The sequence below is a fragment of the Orbicella franksi genome, chromosome 2 (assembly GCF_964199315.1).
Source record: "Orbicella franksi chromosome 2, jaOrbFran1.1, whole genome shotgun sequence".
NCBI classification, from domain to species: Eukaryota; Metazoa; Cnidaria; class Anthozoa; order Scleractinia; family Merulinidae; genus Orbicella; species Orbicella franksi.
Window position 1 is genome coordinate 28,141,347 of NC_138146.1, and position 21,277 is coordinate 28,162,623.

The 21,277-nt window shown below is 38.7% G+C and overlaps 2 protein-coding genes across 3 annotated transcripts in view; one reads left to right on the plus strand and one right to left on the minus strand.

The window, feature by feature from the left end:
* The first annotated feature begins 638 nt into the window (after window positions 1–638).
* The window catches only part of LOC145479086 (uncharacterized), a 243,610-nt gene continuing 222,971 nt past the window's right edge, over window positions 639–21,277 (plus strand). Inside the window, exon 1 of the mRNA XM_081457341.1 lies at window positions 639–3,408. Within this exon, the coding sequence (XP_081313467.1) occupies window positions 639–1,736 (1,098 nt within the window). The 3' untranslated portion in view covers window positions 1,737–3,408. The remainder of the gene's footprint in view (window positions 3,409–21,277) is intronic.
* On the minus strand, window positions 14,185–17,939 carry LOC145479096 (phospholipase A2 A2-actitoxin-Cgg2a-like). Of its 2 annotated transcripts, XM_081457352.1 has the most exons (6): window positions 17,807–17,938; window positions 17,668–17,728; window positions 16,787–16,878; window positions 15,730–15,880; window positions 14,530–14,642; window positions 14,185–14,425 (listed from the first exon to the last, which is right to left on the minus strand). In XM_081457352.1, the coding sequence occupies exons 3-6, from the start codon at window positions 16,869–16,871 to the stop codon at window positions 14,271–14,273; spliced, it is 504 nt and encodes a 167-aa protein (XP_081313478.1). In that variant the 5' UTR covers window positions 16,872–16,878; window positions 17,668–17,728; window positions 17,807–17,938; the 3' UTR covers window positions 14,185–14,270. The 2 variants fall into 2 exon arrangements, with proteins under 2 accessions (XP_081313478.1, XP_081313479.1); XM_081457353.1 differs by lacking the exon at window positions 17,668–17,728 and having other exon boundaries at window positions 17,807–17,939.

Here is a 21,277-nt window from a genome sequence, read left to right on the forward strand (position 1 = left end):
TCCTGCTGGTATACGTTGGATCAATAGTGATCTAATCGGCTTTACATATAAAATGAAGAATACAAAAGCAAAAACCGACACAAAGTAGAATGAGTGATCTATCGGAGAAGCAGTAAGTGAAATCTTTATTTTTGTTTCTTACTCTATTTTGGGGGTGGTCCGTAGAGGGGTCCGTAGGGGTAGTCCGTGGACCGGTCCGTAGGTAGTCCGTGGACCCGGTCCGTAGTGGGGGTCCGCGGACCGGGGGTCAGTGTTTTCGGGTTACCCTAAGCCACGAGCGATAATTTGTAAGTTTGTTTATCGTCCAGAGAGGTACAAAGTTATTCAGAAGAAGCGTGACCTTAAAGATGGTGTTTGGATCACAGAGGATCTGATTTGGGAGGACCGAGAGAAAAAGAGGAAACTCAGAGATGTGATGAAGGAGGCGTTTGAGAGGGGAAAAAGGCCAAGATTTCATCGTGGAAAACTTTATATTGATGGAAATTTGTATAGAGAAACGTAGATGTTAATTCCATTGATCAAAATATGTATAAAAACCTTCTGTTGTCCTACAACTAGTTTATTTTTAACTGGCATTTGCCAATATTAAGTTGTTTAAAATAGACAAATGATTCATAACACGAATGATCCAGATTTAAATGTATAATCATTTAATGATCATGGAATATTTACAGCAGAAGAGCTTAATGAACTCCTCTGTCGGTAAGCCGCAACTCTCAGCACTTCATCTTAATATCAGAAGCCTAAGTAAACACTTTGATGAGCTATGCAATCTTTTGGACTCCATTCCTTTCGAAATTGATATGATTGCTTGCTCAGAAACATGGATCACGCCTCAAGTCGATCTAGATAGCATAAAAATTACAGATTACAGTATGATAATAGACAACCGCTCGTTTTCAACAGGCGGCGGAGTTGCTCCTTATCTAAAGTCAAACTTTGACTATACAATCAGAGATGATCTTAAAATAGATGGCATTGAAAATATTTGGGTAGACACACAAGGCTTGTTAATTAGCGTTATTTATAACCCACCTACAAGATCCCAACGGGAATTTCTTGCTGAATTTGAACAAGTTTTGCATTCCATCTTTTTGTCAAAGCGTAAATGTTTGATCCTAGGTGATATCAATATCAATACACTTATTAAGAACGCAATAGCAAAGGAATACCTTAATCTAATTCATTCCGAAGGCTTTAATCCCCTGATATTTGAAGCAACACGTATAACTGAGACCTCAATAAGTTGTATAGATCATATTCATTCCAATTTTGTATCTTCAAGTACAAGTGGTAGTATTGCAGTACAGATAGCTGATCATTTACCTGTTTTTACCCTTTCATACGATCCAACACTCAGTCCATTTCCTGATACTATTGAAATTAGAGACTTTAAAGGGTTTGGCAAGATTGCTTTCCGTGATAAATTAAGGAATGAAAATTGGAAATCTGTTTATAATAGCAGCGATGCAAATGAAGGCTTAACAAGATTTCTGCACATATTCAACAGGATTAGCAATAAACATGCACCAATTAAATTAATTAAGATCAAAATTAAGTCTACCAAGCCCTGGGTAACTAAAGGCTTAAAAAAATCGATCAAAGTTCGAAATCAGCTGTATAAAAAATGGTTGACAACTCGTAACAGCTATTATTATAATCGATACAAAATCTACCGAAACAAAATCGTTTCAATCAATAAAATGTTCCGTACTTTATACTATGTTGGAAAATAAAGTTTGGTTTGAAAATTCAGCCAAATGCGTGGGGAAATTATTAGATTCTTTATCATAAAACAAATAAAGAAGCCTCGACTGTGCTCTGTTCTGTTGTCAAGCACTTAGGAAGCGGTAGAGCACTCAAGAAGTGGGGAAAAACACTCGACTTCGTCTCGTGTTTTCCCCTACACTTCTTTCGTGCTCTACCGCTTCCTGCGTGCTTGACAACAGAACAGAGCACAGTCGAGGCTTCTTTATTTGTTAAATAGCGTACTTAAAGACTCAACAAACACTGAGAAAATGTGGGATAACGTTAATTTAATAATAAATGAAAAGCGGCCGTCCTCTGTTATTGAAAATTTGTAAGTTAAAGGTAAAAATCTCCAACAGCCAGCTTCAATATCAAATGCAACTGATCAACAAGTACTTTTCCAGTGCTCCATCTGAACTTGCATCTGATCTACCTAAAACAGATCGCCGTACTTCGTCTTATGTGAATAGGAAAAAATGCACGTTCCACTTCACTAAAGTAGGTGAAATGGAGGTCGTTTTACTATTAGATAGCATTGATTGTAAAAAATCATTTGGTTTTGATAAGATTCATCCTTTCTTATTGTTCTCTGCAGCGTTGGAAATATTTAAACCACTGACATACATTATAAATTTAACACTTGAACAAGGTATATTTCCAAATAGTTTAAAAATTGCCAAGGTTATCCCGATTTTCAAACAAGGCTCTCGTTCCTCATGCAATAACTACCGGCCCATATCACTCCTTTCTGCGTTAAGTAAAATTTTTGAGAAGTCCATTCTTAAGAGTGCCTGCTCGTAAAAATCAGACAAATTCTTAATTTCGCGGCAAGGGTCGAAAATTCGATTTCGCTCATATTCTTATGGTAGATAGGCTAGGGCATGACAAAAACTACTGGATAGTTTCTTTTGGCGAAATATCCTTTTATTTCAAAGAAATATGCAAATTACTAAATTCCGTAAAATCGTCATTTGACGCACCATTTTATTAAGCAAGTTTGAGAGCCTCGCATGCAAAACCACATCATTCTTCTGTCTTTAAAACACTCAAATATTTTTGTGCAATGTTTGAATGTGTACTGGGTTGATATTAGGGAATGTTGCGTTGTCTTTTTGGGTGCAAACTAATTAAATTTCGAAGACATGTATTTCATTCACTTAAAAGTACTTCGTGAATATAATTAATTTTCACCATGTGCGAAACCTTCAAATGGACCAAGCTTCTGGTGGTTGAATCGCAGAAGGATGGTCTACAGATTCCTGTAAAAATTTCTTTGGGCAAATGATTGTGAGCGACGCGAGAGCTTTTCAAAGTACGTCAAAAATGCAAATGTTCGACCATCCATCGTCAAATTTCAATTTACGGGTCAGACGTATATTTTAACATGCGCCACATGACTTGACCTATGTTAAGTTGAAATAGACACAGAGCTGATAATTTCGAAATGTTTTAACCTTATTTGCTGTAAAAGGCAGGTCCAAAGCCGATTTGACGTGTTTCTAGTCGATCTCTCGCCATTCGTCGCACATAAAGCAGAAGTTTGCTTTTGTTTACACAAGGTTAACGTCCGATGTACATCGCCTACTGTCAACCTATTATTGGTCGAATACTATGAATCTGTGACCATCTTTCTGCACATATGAACATCACTGCATCTAAGTCTAAAACGACCGAGTCATTTGTAGTAGTTGCTTGCTTTGCACTGCGCCAAAATATTGCGTCTGATCGATTGCTGACCATTGGTGATAAGCGTGTCGGCGCAGCACAATCTTACAGCCGTTATTGTTCGTCACGCAGTGCTGTCACGGCATATGCTGCACTTTTTGTTCTATTTTGTATAGAAGCTTATAGAGTACTCTCAGGATAAGTGAAACATTTAATCATTGTTCATCTGTTTCTTCATATATATAAGAATGTATGTGTATATTTATATAATCGTATTCTATAGTGTACGTGGCCTCGGTCTAAATCATGTTTGTTGTACATTCTGATGTTTCAGACAACAGCTGATAAAGCTAGTGCCTATACTCACTAGAATTTTAAGAAAATTGCCATAAACAAATTATAGATCAATGAAGCAAGAACTAGCTGAAATAAAAATAGGAAATCACAACGTGTCGAATTCGTGAGAAAAACAGACTAAATTTAATTAGTAATTACGTGAGTAAATAGCTCTGGTCATGCCATTTTATTTGGCGTATTTTGTTTGCTTAGTGGCGAGGCATTGGTACGTATGTAAAAGAAAATAGAGGACTGTTGTCAATACAGTCCAAAATTATCGTCAGTAAAATATTGTAAATAAAACACCGGTTACCTCCGCGGCCATCATTTGGTCATTCCGATAAGGGTTTCATTATTTGTCTTTACCCCTATTAGGCGGCCACCCAAAATTGAAGAACTTTGTTTTGGAAAGGGCGATGGCAGATAAGAGTCTGAAATTGAAGGTGCATGACGAGTTATAATTCAAACACACGTCTATCATGATTGTCTTGAATTGACTCCATGTTCACCAAGAAATTTATAGCCCAATAGTGAAAAATTAAATATTCAAGGTACACCAACCTCTATTTAAGCGGCTAGCCCCATTAGGCGGTCACCACCCATTTCCCGAGGGTAGCCCACTGTATTACATGTAAACCAAAAATAAGTGCATGGCGCGAAAAGACCTAGGTATGAGTTTAACGTTACCGTATTACGCAGGGGCATGTAGGTAGCGGTGGTCGAGTAAAGATAACAATAGGGGCAATGGTAAATTATTAATTCTTTTCACTTCTTAATTTAATCTCTTCCTACTCAACACGATTGTGTGCTCCCAGTGATTCCAAGCCTTACGGAGCCTTACGTATTAGGATAGAAATTGTCCTACCCCTAGCCCCTAAAATGGGATGACAGCATTGCGTGACGAACAAGGAACCGCTGCAAGCAAGGATTCAAGCCATCAAACCATGATGATCACACGTAATATTTTGGTGTAGTGCAAAGCAAGCAACTATCTACCAATGACTTAGCCGTTTTTAACTTAGATGCAGTGGTGATCATATGTATCGAAAGAGGGTCGCAGATTCATGGTATTCGACCGTTAAATAAGTTGACAGTTGGCGATGTACATCGGACGTTATGTAAACAAAAGCAGACTTCTGCTTTATGTGCGACGAATGGTGAGAGAAACACGTCAAATCGGCTTTGGACCTGCCTTTTACAGCAAATGAAGTTAGAACATTTTGAAATTATCAGCCCTGTGTCTATTTCAACTTAACGTAGGTCAAGTCGTGTGGCGCATGCTACGGCTTTGACAAAATCTGGATCGGACCGGATCACGGATCGGATCACGGATCGGATCAAGGGAAAAAATTCAAAATTCAAAATTTTGTTGAGCAAATTACACTAGAGTGACTACTGTGAGCAGAAGGTTTTATTTAATTCGGGTGTGATATTCCTTTATTCTTTTATAATATCAAGCCAACTGGGTGCTGGTCACAGATGAATTTTTTCAAGCTGTCGGGTTTTGATTGCGATGATCAATCATGTCTTCATATCTTTCTCCGCAGTTCAACTATATGATATTTCGTATATTCACTTGCACTCTTCACCATGTACGGGTATATTACGAACTAACAATGTGACCAACTCCCAGTTGGCTTGACAGCTCAGTTGGTAGAGCACTGCACCGGTATCGCAGAGGTCATGGGTTGGAGTCCCGTTCAGGCCTAAATTTTTTTTCAGGCTTTAATTTCACGACTGCTTAAGTTGTGTGTATAATTGCGATGATCAATCATGTCTTCATATCTTTCGCGGCAGTTCAGATAAATGATATTTCGTATATTCACTTGCATCAATAGTAAACTGTCATAAAACGAGTCAGCATGGTGATAATAGGCCGAACGTATGAATCGAAACGCAAAAACTAAAAACACTAAAAAAATTAAACACCTGATGATTTCAAACTATTTCCGTTTTTGAGACAAGTCTATACTTTTAAAACATGTGAGTTTGGAATACGATATTTTGCACTGGAATAAAACGAAACAAACCATTTGTATTTCAAGGAAATATAGCTGTTTACAGGAATAACATCGATAGTATGAACGATAACGCAACCCGAGAATAAACAACATTTTAGGAGGTACGTCACGATTTTTAGAGTCATTTTTTGGGTCGTAAAGAGTTGCCTTTAAATAGAATAAAACCTTAAAATGATCGTGTTCTAGGATAAAAAAACAAATCCGAACGAAATGAGGATCGTTAAAGATGGCAAAGATTAACGAGGACTGCAAATGACGAACTTGAAAAACTAGACTAGTTTTTTCAAGGCGCACAAATCGTGACGTAGCTCCTTTAAAGCAAGCCATGTCCATAAGTTTTCGTACGTAAGTTTTCTTACTAACTGTAACGCCAACTGTAATGCTCACATCTGACACGAAAATGTAGCTGAGAATTAGCTACTGATACAAACAACAATTTTAAAAACGAGAATGGGAGGTTCACGCAAGCTTCGAGCCAACTAACGTTCAAATATAGCTACATCTGCCTGTTCATTACTATTTAAATTAGTCGTAAATTAAGCGGTTATGTGGCTTTTTAAATGACTTCTTGCCATTCTCTGTAATTAACATGTCATTGCGTCAAATTCAGGATTCTTATTTTCATTCAACATATTTTAGTCTTCCACTTTTATTTTTTATTTATTATTATCTTATAAACGATTTGACTTTTGGGGGAATTTTTTTTCTTTAAAACTTTGTTGTTTTTTTTTCTGTGATTCGATTCGTGATCCAATCCGTGATCCGATCCGTGATCTGATCCGTGATCCGATCCGTGATCCGATCCATGATCCGGTCCGTGATCCGATCCGTGATCCGGTCCTGTCCTATCCAGATTTTGTCGACGCCGCGCATGCTAAAATATACGTCTAACCCGTAAATTGAAATTTGACGACGGATGGTCAAATATTTGCATTTTTAACGTACTTTGAAAAGCTCTCGCGTCGCTCACAATCATTTGCCCAAAGAGATTTTTACAGGAATCTGTAGACCATCCTTCTGCGATTCAACCACCAGAAGCTTGATCCATTTGAAGGTTTCGCACATGGTGAAAATTAATTATATTCACGAAGTACTTTTAAGTGAATGAAATACATGTCTTCGAAATTTAATTATTTTGCACCCAAAAAGACAACGGTACATTTCCTAAAATCAACCCAGTACACATTTAAACATTGCACAAAACTATTTGAGTGTTTTAAAGACAGAAGAATGGTGTGGTTTTGCATGCGAGGCTCTCAAACTTGTTTAATAAAAATGGTGTGTTAAATGACGATTTTAACGGAATTTAGTAATTTGCCTATTTCTTTGAAATAAAAGGATATTTTGCCAAAAAAAAACTATCCAGTAGTTTTTGTCATGCCCTAGCCTATCTACCATAAAAATATTAGCGAAATCGAATTTTCGACCCTTGCCGAGTTATTTTCCATTTTTATGGACAGGGACTCTTAATCAACTAAAATTTTATTTTATGACTGAGAATATCTTAGTATCTAATCAATATGGCTTTAGATCTGGGAGCACCACAACTGATTGCTTGGTAGAATTAATGGCTGAGATAACAAAAGCCCTTGATGAAGAAAAATATGCGGTTTCTATTTTTCTTGATTTAAGTAAAGCATTTGACACGGTCAATCACTCTGTTCTGTTATCCAAACTTGACTCATATGGTATTCGAAGCATTGAAAATCAGTGGTTTAAGTCTTACTCGAGCAACAGGAAACAAAAGGTATTTGTTAATGGTATCGAGTCTAGTTCTCTTTTAATAAGCTCAGGTGTACCGCAAAAGTCGATTTTAGGTCCTTTTTTTTCTAATTTATATTAATGATATTGTTAAATCAACCAACTAATTCTCCGTAAGACTATTTGCTGATGACACTTCTTTAACTGCGACTGGTAAAGATTTAGACGTACTTTTACATAGAATAAACTCTGAATTGCCTGCTATTTATGAATGGTTATGCTCAAACAGATTAACCTTGAATTTAAGTAAGGCAAAATACCTGGTTTTTCAACCACGACAAAAAAGAAATTACAATTTACATATCCCTCTTAAACTAGCAGACCGGTACGTAGAACAGTCTTCCAGTGTTAAATATTTAGGACTCATTATTAATTGCTCACTGTCTTGGCACGACCATATCGATTATATAAGAAATAAAATTAGCAAAAGTGTAAATGTTATTGCAAAACTAAAACCCTATGTGACATCCCAATCCCTAACAAGTATTTATTATGCACTTATATATCCCTATTTAACTTATGGTTGCGTAGTGTGGGGTAACAATTACGAGGCTCCATTGTCACAATTGGTGAGACTACAAAACAAAGCTATTAGAATAATCAACAATGTGCCACTTTGTGATCATGTTACTCCCCATTATGTAAACCTTGGTCTTATTAAACTTCCTGACATTGTTAAACTATATACCTGCCAGCTATTATATGGCCACTTAATTGATGACAAGAAGATCTGTTAGATCTTATAACCGCGCTTTTAAAATTGAACTGTTTGCTTAGCACTACCAACGGAACGCAGTGCACATTCCAAAGCAGTCATTGATGATTCTTTTCTTACTGTAGACATCACATCACTTCATCAACACAAACTGTATCATTGTACCATCAGTGGTAGCCATTGACAAATCTCCGATGACGTAATGGTCTTAATCTTTGTAGAACTTTCCTCGGGATATGTATGGGCATGAACGATATGAATGACACGATAATAACACTATTAACAACAGCTTTCTTTCTTAAAAGTCATGATTAAATTTAATTGGTGTTTTCCACGAGTAAAGGGCAAGCAAAGTAGTCACACAAGTCATATAATTTAATAATAAAACTCTATCCCGACCGATGTATCGATTTTGGCCACTCCAGTGACCACAGATTGAAAACGTGACAGAAAATTGGCGTTAATTTCGATTCTCGCCAAATTTGGACAGTGGGATGATCTCATCATTAGCCAATTACAGGCCATTTTTCAGCTCTTTTCGTTATATCCCCCCCTCGGGAGAATTTTGTCAAGTTAGCTAATTTAGTATGCAAGCCACCGTAATGGCGGTCACCGTCGACGAAATGTTTATTTGCTCAAAATTGGGGCAAAATCTTTCGGAGATGGAAGTCAGGACATTTGTAAGGATACAGAAAGTAATTTGGGACCGGTTGCTGGCTTCTAAGGCTGAATTTATCCAGAAGTAAGCTGTATTTTCGTTTTCGTGCCGAAAGCCATGCGATGAAATATTATCGGCTTGTTCTGCTGTCTTGTTCTGTTTTTCTGTTGGTCTTTTTTGCAGCCCGCCGAGGCCAGTCGTTCGTCTAAATCAGTTGAAAAAAGTTCGAAAAAGATGTTCCCATTGTAACGATAGATCGTATCACTAGGTTAGAGATCATAGTAACGCAAGTGTGTCACGTGATTTTGTAATCGATATAACACCTTTTTAGATAGAACAAGGCGTTGTCTCAAGTGTATTCTAGGGAACACTCGATCCATTAAAGCACTTTAAACAGTTTTCTATGCTCTGTTCGATATCGAAACACCCATTCAAGTTTAAGCTCTCAGGCGATAATTCTGGAGTTTTTTGGCCAAAACGTCGGCTTTCTTATGTTCGTGTTTTTCGGTTGCTATGGGCGACCGTTGCTTCCTTTGTTAGGTCAAGTCTGGGGAGTGAGGTCACAAAAAAATTCTAATTAATTCTGGCTTTGTTCGATTTCCCTGAAATTTTAACACGATAAAGCTGGATTGTTAAGGAATAGATTTACCGTCTGCCAATGTGTGGTAGCTATTAACGCTGAAGTGTTATATCGCTTCGAAGTCAGGGTTTTGAAGAGATTTTTTTGCAACGTGTGGGTTCGGCGTGATTTTGTAATCGGAGGTTTTTGTTGACCCTGAAGTAAAAAATATCCGGAAAAGGTCATTTCATCAACGATTCAAACGAATATAAATATGTATATGTTCCGAGCTAAATTTCTGGTGAAAAAATATAATTTTGACGAGCGCTGGGTTTTTAATTTTTTTCCCGCGAAAGTCAGTACCGGAGATGAGATTTATTAATGTTTCAACAGCTTTTGTCGAGTAAACATCACAGGTTGCGTGACTCAAAATTTGGCCGAGTGGAAGCTTGGGCCTGGTCGCCGACAAATCTAAAAAAAAGAAAAACAAAACACCACGGGTAAACCATGAACCGCGCTCGGCCCATGGCCGCGCGGTTAAAAAACCGTCTAATTACACCTTATCTCTGGTATCTGAGCACCATAACTACGTTACTCGAAGTGCATCCCTACAACACTTAAATCCCAGTTTCTCCAGAATAAATATAAGGAAATTTTGCCCCACTGTTATTGGATGTTGCTACTGGAATGACCTTCCTTTATCTATACGTAACTTAGCGACTAGAAAACGTTTTAAAAAAGCACTCTTCCAGTATTATTTTACTCAGTATTAATTAATTCATACCTCTTCCTCTCCTATGTTAAGTTAACTTTTTTACCCTAATTATTATTGTCAATTAAACAAGGGCATCTAATAGCTTGCTATATTTTTGCCCTTTTCCATTTCTCCTCTTACATGTCTACTTTATATTTATCTTTGTAATTTTAGAATGGAATAAATTAATAAAATGAAAAAAATGAAATGATTTTCGCACAATCGTCTCTCTCTATACATATAGAAGCTAATTACAATAGCGCTTTTCCCGAAAGTTTGATACAGGTTAAGTTACTCGACTGCCGTTAATGAAGATATTGAAAATTACAAAATTTACAAGCTGTATGAATTTTCGAATGAATATAGCCGTCATTAAAATTTAAGACGAGAAACGGACAGGAACAATTGAGGAGAGTTCAAACGTTACGTGTCGGTATAGTTTTTCGGTACTGCAAATAGAAATGGAAAAGGCGCGAAAGGTAAGAAAAAATAGAAGAAAAGAAGAAAAGAGATCATTACCATACGGGTTATTCGTAGTTGGACACCCAGTCAAATACTAACCAACGCCGAACAGGGCTTAATTTTGTTGATGCGACGAGACGCGGTGCTGGCCTTGTGGTTTCGTGATTCCACGCTGAACAGGGTAGTTTATTTCTAAGATTTCAAATCCTACACTCGGAATTGGCTCCGGAGCCTAGGATCGTAAATACCTAACTGAAAATCAGGGTTAGATCTCATCAAAGATATACACAACTTATATCGATGGAACGATCAAACTCTCATTAATGCTTTACCACGTGGGATCACACGGGGCACTGGCTTGGACGTGTTAAGCCGGAGACGAATGAACCGTCAGAAAGTAAAACGTAAGGGGAGGAAATCGCCGATATTGGCAGGGAAAATGAAGAACAAAAAAATATAAAAATAAAAATAGGAAAGAAAATAAGAACCCCAAAAACATGGATTTTATTACTTGGTGAGGCATCCAGTACGCTTGGATACCATGGTGATCGCGTATCGGATAAGAAGCTTTACTTTCCTTGTGGTAACCGTCTAGGATAAGGATTCGCGGTGTCGCATCTCTTAATGTATTGTCTTGCAGTCGTTTTGCATCATTTCTTAACAATGCCAGTGGGCTTTGACTTTATTTTTCACCTCTCTAGCTCGATATATAAATAATATATGACCTACGGATTGTACACTCAGTTCAGTGGCATCAAAGTTACATGATGCTGTACGTCTCTACTTGCGGGGAAGACACGTCAGCCTTAGCTGGTTTTCAAGCGGATCCTCTATCTTGGTCGAATTGGAATTTGAGCTAATTTGGAGTGTTTTTTTGTTGTTGTTGTTGTTGAGGGAGGAAAACCAGAGAACCAGGAGAAAAACCCTCGGAGCAAGGCGAGGACCAAAAAAACGTCAACCCATATATGGCACCAGGGCGGAATCGAACCCGGGCCACGTCGCATTGTTGGAGAGCGAACGCTCTCACCACTGCGCGATCTCTGCACCCCATTACAGGGCGCAGCCCGAGTCACCTATCACGCATAGAAATCGAGAGCGAATAATTTAATTTTTTTTAAATAAATCTACCAGTCGATCAAAACGTTACCTAAATCCTCTTCACAGGCACTTCAAAAACGCCAAGAAGCGGCCGTCATTTTATTAACAAGGGCACACTGCTACGCTACTCGCTATCTATCACAGAATAGATAGCGAGTAGCGTTGCCAATCAGAGAACGGCATTCGTGATAGAACGCTAGTGGATTTATACTAAAAGTTGTTATTAAACCTACATAGTTGTGTTAAGCAGGTCCTCCGCACTATTGATGCTACCACTGTAATTGTCTGTGTGCTAATCTGCACACATACCTCCACAGAGTTCAGTTCTTCTGGGTTTTCACCATCAGCGCTTCTTCCTTTTTTGGAGGACAGTTCTTCTGGGTTTTAATCTTCCGTGATTGCTTTCTCTTTCGGTGCGCCATCACTGATCTGCATTGTTTGGCAGTCTTTTCACCATTGCTATAGATGTTCCAAAACTCGAGCAGTGAATGGATGGATACTGCTAGTCTTGAAACGTGCTTTTCCCCGAGAGTATCTACTCGACGGTATTGGATATGAAAAACCGTGAAGAATCCCGAGATGGAGTTCGTCTTCCAGAGAGGAAGGCGCAGTATATCCTTGTGGCTTTCTTGTAAACAGTCAGGGGACCCGACAAGGTGCATCAACTTTGCACTCTTCAGAGCAAGCTCAGTTGGCACTCATTTTCACCTGCGGTAGTCTGTACGTAGATCAATTTTCATCTGGGCAGACGCACGCCCGCTGCTTCATACAGCTGACCCAGAGAGGATGATGGGTAAGACAGTTAATCCCCCATATAGGCGTCGTTCTTAAGGGACAAAGTCAGCTTTAGGACCGCGCTGACCTGGGCAATAGTTTTCTCACTTTAAAAAAGTTCACCTCAACCTCAAATCAACGTGCATCTGTAGAACTCCGCTTCAATTGCTGGTTTTCAGTGTCACGCAATTCAAAATAGATCAAAATCAAAATCAAAACCGGTCAATAGATAAAGTCCAGAATCTGGGAAATGAAAGAAGGTAAATATGCAAAGACTCTCGCCAAAATTCTGATCACAGCAACTTTTCTTATGCAAGATATGCGGAGAAATTTTTTACCCAAATTTATAGAGATTTGTATGGAGACGCCATGCTGGTGCCCATCCGTATGGGCACCAACATGGCGGCCGGAAACCAACAGAAACATCTGTCACTAAGGTTTGCTACAAAAGCGTGAATTAATCCCTCGAGGAACTCTAACATTAAAATAATTATGTTTCTAAGACATGAACTATTCAGATAGCCAAGTTCCCCGGAATAAGTCACTTTTTTAACCATCATGACAGCTCTCTAGGCCGACATGTAAATGCTGCGTCACGCGAAAGCTTAGAAATTCAAGCGTAGTTTATCACAAAACCAAGAACCCATTCGGAGCGAAAATTTGTATGAATATTAGTTTTCAGTTGCTCTTATACATCATTTGAGGAAAATCTCAGGAAGATCAATAGTGTTGTAGTTCGAATTTTAGTGACGTCATGTGAAAAGCAGCTATCTTCGCAGTGTTTTGCTTGATTTTCAATCGTTTACAGAAAGACCTGTTTTGAGTGTGCTTTTGCTCAATCTGTGATATTATTTTTATCATATTTGGTTAAAAACAGTATGGATCGCGTCCCTGTGATATGCAAACTAGCTATGAAATGGTATCTAATGCGCATGTGTGCCAGCTGACTGTAACCCCTTCAAGGTATTCTTAGGCGGCGTCCACACTAGCCCGGAGAAATTTGAAAACGAAACTTTATTTCTAGATTGGGCCAACCCTCCACATTAATACGTCACGAAAACGGAGCTTTTCGAAAACGCTTTTCAAATTGAAGGAATTTGAAAAACGCCGCTCTTCGTTTACGTGTGGACGGAAAGTATTTGGGAAAACGATGGCGTTAGGATAATCGTGTGATTTCTCTGACCGAGTTTTCCTCAAACACAAATCCAAAGTGACCGGTGATTGTCGCGTTTTTATATTCCTCTTGCGTAAATCTGGACGGAAAATATTTGATTCGTTTTCACAGTGAAACCTCCGTTTTCAAATTCCTCCGGCGAAGTGTGGAAGGGTCTTAGACATGGCACCCAGTACTTCAAAGGATGATTTTACCACGCGCGTGGATGTTGTCGTGAATATCTGCCTATTCAAAAATTGCTTATCTCCGTAGAGTAAGCGTCACTAAGGATTCTTGTTGCCTGCGGCAAACCTCTCGACACCTTTGCACTGCATCAGTAAGGCAAGATTTATAGGAGAGGAACATTTTTTCACTGAGAAAATCGACTCAACGTGATCAAATTTGCAGGAGATTGACTTTTAATTAAACTTGGTTCACATAAAAATGTGCAATTCGTGTGAACAACACATCAACCACAAAGGCTTTAGATTACTGATTAAATTTCTTGGTTCTCTGTTGCGTTCCTTTCTTTCTTTTCCGATTTCCTTTCTGCCTTCTTGAAGATTTACCGACCTCTCCGGCCTCCCCTGCATTTCCTTTGCGGGTAATTTTTATATTTGCGATGGTAACGACTCTCCGCGAAACATTGGGCGGCGGCGACATCACACTTGCACAGACGATAGCGACATTCGCCCCGCCACCAGTAGTATGAAGCTTTTCCTAAAGTTAAAAGAAAAGACAGTTAAATTCTTATTGCTTTTAGTAAGTCTAGATTAAAGATCTCAGTGCGATAAATTAAGGTCTACGAGAGGATTTCAACTTACTGCACTTCCCTCTCCTTGTAGTTGAATATGCCAAAATATACACTGCGACTTTGAAAGGGCAGACTCTGGACTTTTGGAGCTTATTGTAGCATTCGTCATGAACTTTGCAGCACCTGAAAATGAAATAGAATGGGAACATCCTTTCCCTAGTGGCAGGACTGAGCGGGGGGAGAGTTTAAGTCTTGACGACGTACAGGTTGCAGAAGGCTTGTTTTGGCATCAATATCATAAAAGAGGAGTTAAATTTAAACAAAAAAAATAAAAATTGTCCATCAGTGTTCCCTGCAAAACGTGTGAAGTGAGCCACACCGTATCTTATTACATATTAAGAGTGATAAAGTCTGATAAAGTCCCAGTCTGCCCTCAATCGCCCGGATAGAACACGGACGATCCAAGCGATCGCGATCGCTCCAGCCGCTACCGGCATTAACTTGCTCTCATATAATCGCATTGATCGTAGGAGCACTTTTTGAAGTGACAGCGGTGATTAAAACGATCGAGGCGATTATACTGGAGCAAACTTGTCTCAACCGACAAATCTTGACGACAAAATTGAAAGCGTCCTGCTGAACTCATCAAGGAGCCGAAACAAGAATTCTGAACTGTCCTGTGACGCTGACTTAGCTGCCTTTACGAGTCCTTCTCCTTAAACTAGCAAGGGATAAGAAAAAATCCTGCAATTTTGACAGTTAACCAACGCACCGCCATTTTGGGTCGTAGCCTCGTCTTCGTGCGAATCAAGCCACAGCTTGGCAAGACAACTGGTCAGTGTTCTCTCGGACTCGAATTTCGAAATCTTGAGTCATGGGGCGCGATCCATTCAACCAAAATTTCCGGAAATTTCGGTCTAAAACTGAATGGACCAGTGCGGTCCAACCGGAAAAGTTTCGAAAAAATCGGTCCACTTTTTGAGGGGGACCACTTTTCTCGGTCGGACCGGTCCGAATGGACCGGTTGGTTGAATGGATCGCACCCCATCGTTCATTTTATTGCCGCGACATCTTCCCGGTGTTATATCATTATTCAACGGATATTCTGCAAATTTCGGCCTATATTGTTATTACCTTTGATATATTTAGCAATTTTCGCCCTACGTATTGTGTTTTTCAAAATGTTTTGACCACCGACATGTTTTTCTCCGAAACAGAACGCCAAACTGAAGAAGCTGGACATTTCACCATAACTGAAAGACATAGTTACCGGTCCAGTTTATCGACAGGCCTGCCTTTCCCACCCAGTCCACAGTAGCAGCCATAACCATTGTAATCAATAGGACTCCTGCCGGTAGCGCGGTAAATCAGTGCCCCAAAGGAAATTGCGTCTCTCTTGGTGGCATCGGTACTTCCTTCTTCTGCAACGACAAACATGACATTTTAAACACAGTTAAATTTTATGTTTGTGATAAACTGAGTCGTATTTTATTGGATTGGACGAAAGTAGATGGAATGAGAAAGGACGGGTTATGATTAACAGCTTATTGGTATCGTTTTGCAGTCATTAACTAGAGTTGAGAGGTGAGATCCCAATCTGACGAACGGAATGGTTTTTGGACACTGTAGCGTGTGAAATTATGCAGTTTTTAGCATGCTCGCAAATCAGCGATGTTAAAACCAAGACCAATGACCAATCGCAAAAATTCAGACACTGACAATCCACTGAACCAATCAAAACTCTGACGCAAATACACGTAAACGGCGCAATGGGCGGGAAAACCTGTGCGAGATTGTCAAGCCTGTTTGGTTTTGATTTTAGTTCTGATTAAATGACAGAGTTTTTAAGCCTATAGCGTGGCGTCGTAATGCAAAACCATAGTTAACTATGGCAAAACCAAAGCAATTGCGAATTACGTTCGACATTCAAGTGAAAGCTACTCTTAAGTCAATGTTATAAGCTTTACAACTTTTCAGTATCGATGCAAGGGTTTGGTGAGGTAGAGCTCATGCGAATATATTGAATTTCTTTTGCTAAGAAAATTTCATTGCATCGAGGTGCTCTATTGGACTAAATTTTACTTGGCAATTTTTAAAATTGCATCCATCACGTGGACTGATAAATTCTTAGTTATACTCGGGTTGGTGTGATTGCCTGTGCTAGCCAAAAACAATACTACGCTAAATTACTCGAACTATGCCAAACTGTCTAGATTTATGTAACACCCGTGGAAGAGAAGGAAAGAATGGGAAGGAGGTCATTTAATATATACGATTAATACGGGATAAATATATCGTATATTTATGTGGGTTACCTATCACCTTACCTTCGCCACCGGATTCTGCTAGCGCGTCCTGTACAGCACTGTCCCACAAGACGATCAACATCAAGAAAGTCAGCTTGATCAACATGCTGAAACTGTAACAGAAGTGATCTTTGGCGAATAGATCTTTTTTAGACTATAATGTCTTCTACCGTGTCAGTAACATTATGGAATCTTTCAGACTTTTGGCTTCATGCTCTCCTATCAGTTTCAACCACAACAATGTTATCATTTAAACAGTCCGTAACTTTAATCGCTCTAACTACATAGATCGTATTTTCTAACGGGACCATTGTCAATCGAAACAATGAAACTATAGAGGACACAGATAACATAAACCGAGTTTAATTTTGTATGCGAGTGTCTCATTTAGGTCACAGAACATTCTCTGCTGCCTTTATTGATCGTATCCGTGCTTATATAGATGACAATGAAAAAGCTTTTTGTGTAGGGACAAACAAAATTGTCCGTGGTACGCGGTTGTCCGCACAATGGGATTCATTGGTATATATTGCAATATGCCATGACAAGGCTGTCCGAGTCATGGGAAACGCTATTTAAGAAGTTTTGAGCCTACACTACTTTAGCTTAAAAATCATTTTATAAAGCAACCCCTTTGGGAGAGGAAGAATGATGAAAGCACCGCGGCAAAATGGGTAGTAAATTGCCACGTACTGGAGCTGAACGAGGAGAGCTTAAACAAATTTCTCTGTCACATTTTTATCGAGTTTCTGTGGCTTAACTAGTGAGAAACGTCTTGCAACTGGTATTTGGATTGCACTGTCATAATCAAATTCAGGATTCACAATCAAGAATTGTTCCTTTTACAATTGTTGATCGAAACGAAATAAGCGAATAAGACAATAATTAAGCCAAAGACTGACCTCAACAACAGGCAAAGTTTCCCTTGTCAGACCCCTAAACTCTTTTATGTCGAAGCAGAACCTTGGAAAAAAAGATTTTTCCAATAATTATTTGCCCAGTAAAAACAATAGAAGGAAAATGAAACAAGAGCTAACCAACCTGCCAACAAAGGAACCTTGTTCTGTTGTGTATCGTTGAGTAAAGATTCCAGAGATAACTGCTTTGCCTTTAAATCACTTTTTCACAGCAAGAAATAATTTATTTGTTGGCTGCAAGCTTGTTGTTTCATTGGTCGTTTTAAGACTTACCTGATTTTCGTTGTCGTGGTGTTTGTAGTTGACAATGTTTTAAATAGTTAAAATGGCCATTTAAAGCGATAATGGAATGGATGAGACAAAATATGTCACCTGCAACTAGCGTTTAAAAAGTGCATTAGCGAATTGAAAATCGTATGCTTGTAAATGATTTAATAGTGGTGAGTTGTAGATTATGAAGTGCACCACTATTCCCTTTAGCTAACCACTTCATTGATCTGTTTACCTTGATCTTAATAGGGTAGTAGTAGGATATCTTCACTATCTTCAAAATGACAGAAAAAGAACAAACATATAACATTATTGCACAGGAGACGATGAATTAATCCCTCATATAGATCTTATTCTCAAGGTAATTCCTATCAAGTTATTTTTAGATATGGTATCCAAGAGGACAAAATTCGTACCTTAGGGTCTGCTATATGTAAACCCTCGTGGGATTCTAGAAACTGAAGTGCTCTAAAAATAACTAAGAGGAGTTATCTTAGAAATAAAGCCTTTATGGCGGGCTATCTCTTGTCACTAACAGTTAACTCCATTAGCGAATCGTAAATAATTTAATAGTTGGTAATTACACACCTTGTTCACTTTTAAAGGCCAATTTACCTAACGGAAATTCTTTGTCCCGGTTTCAATATAAATCGTTCTAGTACAAAGAAAAAGCCCGGCATAAATAAATTTCGTGTGTAAAGAACTTTTTCCCATCCGTGCCGAGTCAAAAATTTCATCATCTGTGCTCTGTGTACCTATTCAGTGGGTCCGGTTACACAACGAAACTTATCCGCGCTAGGCCATTATCTTTTTCGGTGACCGAGCCATTTATATCGGAGCTGTGACAACAATTTTCCATCCTGTAAATAGCCCTTTTAAAAAGTAAGAGTCCTGTTTAATGTCTAATAAATGCAGATGATTCGAGATTTTATCACCTCAGTTTTGAACCAGAAATAAACGAGTAGCACTGGAAACAATTTATGTGTAGAGCTAGTAATATATGCTTTGTTAATTTGCCTGACGAAGAAGAATTCTCACAGAGATCTTAAAAGACTTTCTCTCTTTCGGGATAAGCATTGGTCGTTTTAACACTTACCTGATTCTTGTGACGTTTGTAGTTGGCAATGTTCTAATTAATTAAAATGTCAGTTAAAGCTATCATGGACTGAGATAAATTGTGTTACCTGCAACTAGCGTTTAAAAAATCAATTAGCGCCGAAATGAAAATTATATGTTTGTAAAATGATTTAATAGCAGTGAGTAATAGATTGTGAAGTGCATCACTATTTCCTTTCTCTAACCACGCCAATTGATCTGTTTACCATGATTTTAATCAAGAGTAGAGCGGTATCTTCAAAATGACAAAAAAGAGAGGATGAGGGTAAGAGAGTTCATGCAATCCCTCTCAAGTTATTTTAAGATATGGTATCCAGTTCTCCTGCGGATAATCATGATTACCACGTCCGTTGCGTAGATATTTTCTTTGAGGATGAAAATCGTGTAAAGTCCACCAGGACAACATTCGTACTTCAGGGTCTGCTATTTGTAGCCCCCGGTTACCTCAGAAATTTGGAGGATTAACCCTCTTACCCTCCATCCTCTCATGAAATTGCTTCTATCAGTTAAGTCCGTGAGCGAGTTCTTAAATTCAATAGTCGGTAATTCCACACTTTGTTCACTTTTAAAGGTCGATTTACACAAAATCGTATTTGTACCAAAAACAAAGCCCGGTATGGATAAATTTTGTCTGTAAACGACGTTTTCTCATCCGTGCCGAGCCAAAATTTCATCTGTGCTCGGACTACCTATTCAGTGGGTCGGGTTACACAACAAAACTTAGCCACCAGTTTATTTTGGTGCGCGTGTCATATTTACAGGAACGGAGCGCAAAGTTTTTCGTCGTGTAAATCAGTCTTAAGGAAGAGCCGTTTTCGCAAGTTATATTTCACTTTTAAGGCTACGTGAAGTCACCTGTTTAATGCAGATGCTTTAAGATTTTATCGCCTCAGTTTAGAACCAGATTATTGGATTACCTGTGATATAGACGAGCAGCACTTTAAACAATTCATGTGTAGAGCACGTGATATACGTTTTCTTAATTTGCCCAACGAAGAAGAATTCTTAAAGCGATCTTGGAAACGGAAAGACTTCCTATCTTTCTAGGTAAGCTTGGAATACGTCAAAAAGTAATAAAATATTGTTGAGTTGGCGTCAGCTGCAAAATGAAGAGAACGATCGATACAACAAGCTGCGGTTATCAGTCAAACCCATTATCAAATTGTATCTGATCCGTCTCTAAATGGTTTTATTTTAGGTGGCTGTACACTTCGTTGATTCCGTAACAAGAGGGCGTTTTATAAGAAAAACACATCAAATTTGTTTTGTGATCTCTAGGATTCCAGGTGTTTAACGCAATGTCTATGACCATGGTTTAAATCCGTTTACTCGGCTAAAAGTTAGTTTAAAAAATTAATGTAAGCTTGCTTAGACAATACTCGGAGCAACGAACGTCATATAAGAGACCAAATTTCCTTAACAAATCCTAAGCCACGCATTATAGTGCTATTAAACACTCCATGAACTCGAGGTCTTGAAATCTGCGGTTTGTGTAAGTATTCTACTGTCCTGACATCCAGCGATATCAAGTCAGTGACCAGATATAGCTAGGCCAATTTCAAGTAAAGTAATTTTCCCTAGATTCACATTGAAAGAAGGGATTAAAAATGAAACATGAAGCTCGCAATTAAAAATTGAGTGTTTGTGGGGTTAAAAGGCGTCCAAATTTTCCCGCCAAAACTGAAATGGTGCGCGATGTTTGCCGACAGTTCTGAAATTTCCGGTTTCTAAAATGGACCCGTAGTTTCCAGCCGAATTTCTCACTAAATTTGGACTTTGAAAATTGTGAAAACTGTCAACAAATGAATTAAAACAATGACTGACGAGGTACTAGACAAAAGTTTTGAAGACCAAAAAGTGTTAACTTGAACACAAGACTGGCTACTCGTCCGTCTGCTCAATTTTGCGCAACGTGCAGATTACCGTAACCAGAAAAATATCTCCTGAATTTTGGCTGTATTTGGGTATGGTAAATACATTATCGTACCTTTTTAACTTGGAAAATCCAAGCTGTAAGTATGGACGGGAGATTGACTCGATCCTCCCGTTCGCTCGCTCCTTCGCTTCCTCTTCGAGTTTTTGGTATTCTGTTGACCAGTGTATACACCATGTAAGGCTTTCACAGTCGTAGCCAAGTTCAAGTTAATACGACGTGGATGTGAAAAAATTTCCTCAGCGAGTGAACTGATTACTTTTAATTTTTATTGGC